Consider the following 7,524-nt stretch of genomic DNA (forward strand, 5'->3'; position numbering starts at 1 on the left):
TCACATCAAAAATTGTTGTTTTCTTGCGGTAACAAGAGTGCAAGACGAGCAACATTCAATTAGTTGAAGTTCAATACAATTAAATAGCAAACATAGCCCCTCAAGATTGTAGCTATACATCGATACCTTGATATTTCGGTTCTCTAGCAACGTACCAGTTTCTTTCTTCAGTGTTTCTACTGATTGACATGAGAAACAATGGAGCACAATGCACTGGAACCAAACAAAATTGGGTAATTTACATCAGTAGAACAGTGGTTACAGCTCGGCGACAATTGCCTGGAATTGGTGATGTTAAAATCACTCGATCATCTACTCGCCTGGCATCTTGAGCTTGAACAACTTTTGCGTCAGTGTTACTGAAAGTATTTCATCGTTCGTCCACTTCGTCTGGCTCGAATCCTCAATTTTTTACTCCACTATCTTCCACTTTCTGTGTTTCCCAAAGTTGCATTTGCTGTGGACTTCCTTGGGAGTCCAGCTATTTCGAGCTGAAGAGGTTTTTGGCAAACACAAGAAGATGGAAATTCGTGGAAGTCACCGCGACCTGGCCTCATCTCATCTGGCTCCCCCATGAATCCTCGCTGGACTAACCTCACCTTCCGAGAAAATATCTCCCATTCCATCTCATGCAGTGCCTTAAACAAAGAGCTCAGCCTCCTAGCATTTGGCCTTATGGTTCTCCGGTGTCCAGCATACCTCCTGCATATAGAAATTTGTATCAGCTAATCGAGCATTCATGCCACTATAGTAGGGAAGTTAGCAGAAAATAGAGATGGCAATACAGAAATGCTCGTCGTATAGTATAAAAAAATGCATAACATATTCTCTTGGTGTCGTGATTGGTGATAAAGTTATTTAATTTGTTATTTTTAAGAGGAATCAATCTTAACACACGTTCAAAGAATATACTGAGAAAGGAATTGGAAAGGTATAGGACAAGGGATAAAAAAAAATCACTCTCATAGCAAGTAATCTTACCGGTGACCTGCAAGAATCTTTGCCATATTACCGTTGTTATTTGTGATAAAGACATCACTCTCATAGCAAACGATATAGTCAATAGCAGCAAGACGCGAAGAAAATGGAAGGAAGGGCTGCAAGTCTACTTCTGCAAGCATCTCCTTTGTATAAAAATGTGGAAATAGGTCTTTAAGAGGCTGCAATGTCTTTTCTCCACCATATATCTCACCAGAAGCGACATAAAGATATGTGTCATTTGCAAAGCCAAGAGCCCTTAACATTAAACCTACTTCATGTGGAGTTAATGGACATTTTCCTCGGCTTTGCTCACCCTCAGCAGTCAAATCCTGTCGATGCATGAGATTAAACCATGGAATTGCAAAGAATTTGCAGTCCCTACTATTCTCAAAGTATTAGACTAGAAGCTAATACATTCAAAGAATTTGTGTGATACGTTTATGGATTATAGGGTAAGCAATTAGCATAGAGTTGGTAGCTCACATTGTTAAAAGCAAAATGATCGAAGAAGGTTGAGATGGATTGCCAAAGAGCAGAAAAAAACAGTGACCTTGAGAAAAACTCTATCCATTAGTGCATCAATATATTGCTTGACAAATGAAATGAAAATTTCCTCCCATTGGACCATTTTTTTAAAAAAATTTAGTAGTTAAAGCTTTGAAATCCTTCCCAAGTAATTAAGCCCCTGGTCGAAGTTAAAAATAGCAATGGATGCAAAAACAAGGGAGAAATTCCAACCGATAATGTTTCCCAACGCTTCCTAATTTCACCAAGCTCACTGCGTTCTTTTTCTCCACCTCCAAAGTAACAGCCAGAAAATGCAAGCATGTCAGGCTCAAACCTGTAGTTTTAATAAGGAAGACTTGTCTGATGTAATCATACAAAATGCAAAACAAAAAAGATAACTTTGCTAAAGCAATTGTTAAAACTCTTTTGTCTTGATCAAGCCTAAAGGTCAAAATGCCAACTGATTTCTTGTTCTTTTAGTTAAGCACTTCAGGGAAACTAGCACTCAATATTTTTAACATTTTAGGTCAGTGTAAACAAAATAGCTTCTATTTCTACATTCTACAAGTTTCCTAATTCATCATTTGATGCTGACTCAGATGAACTAATGTAGAGCTCAATGGAGGAATAAGATCAGGGTAGAGCCGTAGACCACCCAAATAGTTGTAAAAAACATGAACTGATGGTTAATTAACTTCATGTAAATAGCACCAAGTGTAGTGATCATGGACCAAAAATGCAGATAAATCAGAATTGTCATCAGATTTGAGAACAAGAACAAACAGCAAGTAACAGAATAATTCTGGGAAACGAAAATTCGTGGATGGTAAAATTTTCAACACTCTGAGATATGTATGAAATGTCATTCTACCAGATTGCATCTAAATTGCTGTTCTAAAAATAAACAGATAGCTGCTGACACTGGAGTGAAATCTAGACACCAAGTAGCTTATAGACAAAATAAAGAGGACATACCTCAAATGAATGGCAACATATTGAGAGGCCATTGCATGCATTCTCTTGACCAGATTCTGAGCAATCACTACAATAGGATTTGTAAATCTCAGCCCGTGAAAATTTACACGACAGCGCAACTTTTGGAGTTCCTCATCAAGTGCATTTGTTAGTCTGTAATCAAACTTCGTCAACTGCACAGCCTGCAATTCTCAGCTAATTAATAATAATGAAAATGCAACTCATTTCTGTCAAATTCATAATTTTTTAGCAAATGAATTAAATCTTTATGATAAACAAGCTTCCAAGAGCCTTGACAGTTTTCACATCATGACTATTGCAACACTATTGAAGCTCTACATCAAGGTAAATGATACAACAATAGAAGGTGCTACATATTTTAATTTTCTTATTTCTGGAATCAGATTATTCAATGAAATTGAAGAGAGAATGTGCCTAAGCTCATTGAGTAACTATACGCTACTAGTTCCTAGGGTTAGCAAACTAATGAGACATTCAATGAGCAATTTTGTAGTAGAATGTAAAATTCACATGAGATAAGGAAAGGTGGTGGTGGTGATGGTGGTAATGGTTCAACAGCATCATGCTACCTTCGTCGATGGCAGCTTTTATTGGAACATACATATAAATTGCACTATACCTAGTGTTTTGATTGGAATTTAATCCAAGCAAAGAACAATATTAATCTTCTAAGCATTTATATCAAAATAAATATATGGCAATATTAAGAACGCATGGTCAAAGTATTAGAAAAGATATGACCCAACATAGAGCTCAATGACGGATAAAATACACCTAGTCAACTCCAAATAGTTAGGAACATGACGTGGTTTGTAGCACTGCACAGAATGGTCACATAGTGGCAATACTAATTACAAGATATGAAATGACTTGCCATGACAAAACATATAAAATCAGATGAAGGTGTACACCAATCATAAGATTATATAACATAATGGAAATGTAGAATTTGAACAAGTAACCTAGATGAAATATCATACTTACATGTCTCCGCAAGAGTATTGGCAGCACCTGATCAAGATAATATTCAGGAGTAGATTTTCTTGGAGGACGCATTGTATATGGAGGTTTTTCCATTGACCTCATTATTTTGTCAGGTATCCTTTTAATAATAGTGACATCTTTTGAAAGGTAGGAAATGAACCAGTCGACATCAAAAATATTAGCAAAATCACTGCAAAATAATGAAGATAATTTCATTAAGACTAAGATGCAAATTTTAGAATTTCATCTCATTTTCAACCCACCTGTCATCTCTCCAAAAAGAATGATGGTCGAGCTCTGGAACAACCAGTGTGGCATTTAATATCCAGGCTACAACAACAGCATCTATTATCTATGCATTAGAAAGATAAGAAGGCAAATGTTAATGGATATGTTCCATAGCAGAGTATGAATGTTCATTACAAATTTCAACCTTTCATAGTATGATAAACATGAATGGTAAGGCAGAACATTTCTGATCAGGCTCAACAAATTATTTTGATCTGCTTAATCAATAGAATCTAATATGTTTTAGGAATTCGGGACACTGGTTACAGGACATGGATGAAGAAAAAAGACACAGTAGATGCCCGTCATTTTTTTTTAAAGTAGGGAATGAAGAAAAAAATGGTAAAATACAAGGGAACAATATAATGAGAGTTAGAGCTATTGAATGAAAGTCTGATGTTCAAACCACACTTGGTGACAATGAGTAAAAAGGTGAGTGAATATGTAAAAGTTACCCCTGTTCTCTGTTGATTTAGTCCTCCACTTGTTGCAATTAATAGGTAGCCATTGGATTTCCTCTCTTGTACTGCTGCTAAATCACATAGACACAAATAAATACATATGTCCTTTATTCTATGCTTGAATTTAGCAGAAAAAGTTAAAGAGGTGCATAAAAACTATAAAATTCTGAAATTTAATGAACTATTACACAATGATTAATCTGACAGAATAATGGTTTCAAGACTATTGTTTATTAACAAATATAAAGAGGTGGACTAAGATACTCAACCTTGTCTTATGAAGAATCATAACATTGCTAATCGCATCTAAATGTTTTGCTAGAGGTAGCAAATTGTGAAGCATTGACAACCCCTCACTAGGTTGGCCATGGGTCAGGTTAGTTTGTAACAACAATCAGAGTTTCTTAGATTAGGGAAATAAAACCAGAAACCGACACAAGGAACCAAGCCAAGTTGTGTTTGAGCCAAGCTAAGCTTTATGTTAATAATATTTTCTTATATTGTATTTGTTTGATCAATAACTCTATTAACATAAAACTAATAGGTTTCTATTGATTTCCATTAAAATAATGTTAAACAGTAAAGCATTATTTTAACAATAACTTCTCAAATTTTTGGTCTTGTTTTATTTGAAATAAACTCATATTAAGCTTACAACTATAGATTTCTATTTTTTTCATGGGAAATAGTCTTTTAGGTATGGACCAGAGGGATATGGATAACGATCAATCAAGACGTATACATTCGTGCTAATTGTATCATGTGTCTGCATTTGTTATTAAAGCATATTGAATAGCAACTGCTCCAATCAAGGAGTGAAACTAGTAAAAGAATGACACCTTTATCCTTGGTTACATGTTGGCAAGTACTTTGTAGTCACAAGAATTATGATTACAGGTAGAAGAAGAATACAAATGCATTTAAGATAGTGCCAAGGAGAATGCACTTTTGGTAAAAGTTAAAATGGTATCATTCATATTATGCATGTACCACTGATTTTTTTTTTTTTTTTGGAAGTATGTAAAACTTGACTTTTAAATCTGATTTTTTGAAATTAAAGGAGTTAAGATCTCCACACTATTTGGGGGTTTGTGATAATTTAATTTTGAATTAGTTAATTTTTTATGTCAAAACTCAAAAGAAATGCAACCAATATAACAATATTGTAATAAATACATTCTCATGAACTCAAACTAACTGAAAAATAAGTTTGTCACAAGAAACAAGAGAGGAAAGTTATGAAAGTATACAAAGGAAAAGACATCGAAATAATTAATAGTAATGCCACAAGGAACTTACCTCTAAAATGAGGACTTCTGTTGCTACAACCATAATAAATATTAGTGAATTCTGATTTCCACATATTTCTTGGTTCCCTGTATCCGACCTGAAAGTGGATCCCATGGTACAAAATGAAAACCAATTGCAATCAAACGTAAAGAAGAAACTTTTCAGCTGTCCACCGGATTGATCAGTTCCATGGATGAAAAATTAACTGTTTCCATAATGTTATGCAATTTTTTCCTGACAACACTAGCCGGAATAAATAAATACAATAAATATTTAAAAACTTTCTGAAGCCCTTTAACCCATTCCAATCAAACATATGGCTACAACTTTTCAATTATCTAAAAGATCGATCAACTTCCGGGCTGAAATCAACAGCTTGGATAAAACTTGACTATTTTTTCCCTGCCAACGCTAGGCAAGTTCCAGAGCAGCAAAGGGTGAAGAGAGAATTAAACTTCGCGGGAGCCACCAACACACGCCAAAACCAGAAGAAGAAAAAACATTTTGAAACCCTTTACTTCTTCTTCTTCAAAATAAATAAATAAATGAAATCTTTCTTTCTTTGTCAAAGCATACCCTTTTGGATCGCCACCGTCCTCGTATCCGCGACGACCACTCCAGGTCGGCGGCGATCTGGCCGGTGAAGAGCGAAACAAGGCCGAGGCTGAAAAGCACCGCCCCACACAAAACCGAGCGCGAGATCAACCTCCTTCTCCGGAAAAACCAAGCGGTGCAGATACATTTTTGGGGGTCAGTGGATAAGCAAGGCAGTAAGACCGTGTTCAGAACCTGGAGAATGAGCTGCTTCTCCATCGCCTCGGCCATGGAACCCAACCTCTCGCGCCCTCACCTAATGTAATCCGACCAAAACCCTACACTTTGCGTCTCCGACGGACGCGAAACCTTGCTGGCTAACGATGGATCTGGAGACGGAATGCGAGAGCCGAAGACGATCAAAAGATGGGTGATCGGAGACCATTCGAGAATGCCGCGATGGATGGATTTTGCCAAAAGGCGCTACTTAGGGTTCTTGATGAGGTCGGAAGCGGAGCTCGAGGTGGCGAAAACAGAGAGAGAGGCAGCGGACGAGGTGGGAGATGAAGTAGTTCACAAGCCGAATAATAAAAGAAGAAAAAGCAAAAACAAAAGTATTTATTAAAATAGGATTTTGCATCTCGCCCCAAGAGTTATGTGTTTTTACAGAAATTATTTATCTATAAAAATTCATATTCTATAAATTAAATTGGAGAAAAATAAAAAGAATATTGTTTTAAAATTCATATTGTTTTTTAAAAAAAGTTAAAACAATATCCATTATATTTTTCATCTTAAAATATTTTTACTTTAATATTATTATAACATCAAAATAAATTAATTTAATTTTATCAAAAACACTATAAAATACTTTTATATATAAAAATATTTATCGATTTATTAAAAATATTTAATATTTAAATTAAATCAAAATTATTTTAAAAATACATTAATAGCTAACAATTTCTTCATATATGTTAAAAAAGATATTTTTAAATTGATAAATATAGTGAAGTGTTGTTTTATTTTTTTTAAATATCTTTATAATAAAAATAATAGTTATAAACACTTTTTTATTTTATCATAATTAATTACCTTTAAAATTGAAATTGTTTGAACATAATTATAAAAAGATATTTTATTACACGAATATAATTATTTAATTTTCAACATCTACAATTAAATATATCAAATGGAGGAGGAAACACTAATGAATCATTTTTTAGGGGGCAAAAGTACAAATTCCTTTGCGGCTAAGGAACCGGCTGTGAGTGTTGAGGTGGTCCCATCAGAGGTGGCCGGAAAGTGCGGGCATCCAAATTTATATTCTTTTTCTAAAATGTCAATAAATTTATTTTCTAAAATTCATTTTAAACATTGTTATTCATATAATTTTAACTCGAGTTGAATACAGGCTGAAATTTAAAATATGATATATGATTTGATCATCATTTTTTAAGGAAATAGAATGATGCTATTCTGA

The 7,524-nt window shown here is 34.5% G+C and overlaps 1 protein-coding gene across 2 annotated transcripts; it reads right to left on the bottom strand.

Moving 5' to 3' along the window:
- LOC122045878 (O-fucosyltransferase 29-like) lies at nt 1–6,624 on the bottom strand. 2 transcript variants are annotated; one of them, XM_042606284.1, is made up of 9 exons: nt 6,084–6,624; nt 5,517–5,604; nt 4,212–4,285; nt 3,732–3,820; nt 3,469–3,658; nt 2,464–2,645; nt 1,720–1,822; nt 982–1,310; nt 1–702 (listed from the first exon to the last, which is right to left on the bottom strand). In XM_042606284.1, exons 1-9 carry the CDS (start codon nt 6,330–6,332, stop codon nt 420–422), a joined length of 1,587 nt encoding a protein of 528 aa, XP_042462218.1. In that variant the 5' UTR covers nt 6,333–6,624; the 3' UTR covers nt 1–419. The 2 variants fall into 2 exon arrangements, with proteins under 2 accessions (XP_042462218.1, XP_042462217.1); XM_042606283.1 differs by having other exon boundaries at nt 4,212–4,288.
- Between the last annotated feature and the right edge of the window lie 900 nt (nt 6,625–7,524).

Source organism: Zingiber officinale, chromosome 2B (genome assembly GCF_018446385.1).
Source record: "Zingiber officinale cultivar Zhangliang chromosome 2B, Zo_v1.1, whole genome shotgun sequence".
Taxonomy (NCBI): Eukaryota; Viridiplantae; Streptophyta; class Magnoliopsida; order Zingiberales; family Zingiberaceae; genus Zingiber; species Zingiber officinale.

Excerpts from the sequence above, each read along its gene's own strand:
- LOC122045878 (XM_042606283.1), bottom strand. The coding sequence starts at position 6,332 with ATGGCCGAGGCGATGGAGAAGCAGCTCATTCTCCAGGTTCTGAACACG. Across the intron at positions 3,659-3,731 it reads TCTTTTTGGAGAGATGACAG|TGATTTTGCTAATATTTTTG; the intron begins GTGGGTTGAAAA and ends ATTATTTTGCAG. Across the intron at positions 2,646-3,468 it reads CAATACTCTTGCGGAGACAT|GCTGTGCAGTTGACGAAGTT; the intron begins GTAAGTATGATA and ends TGAGAATTGCAG.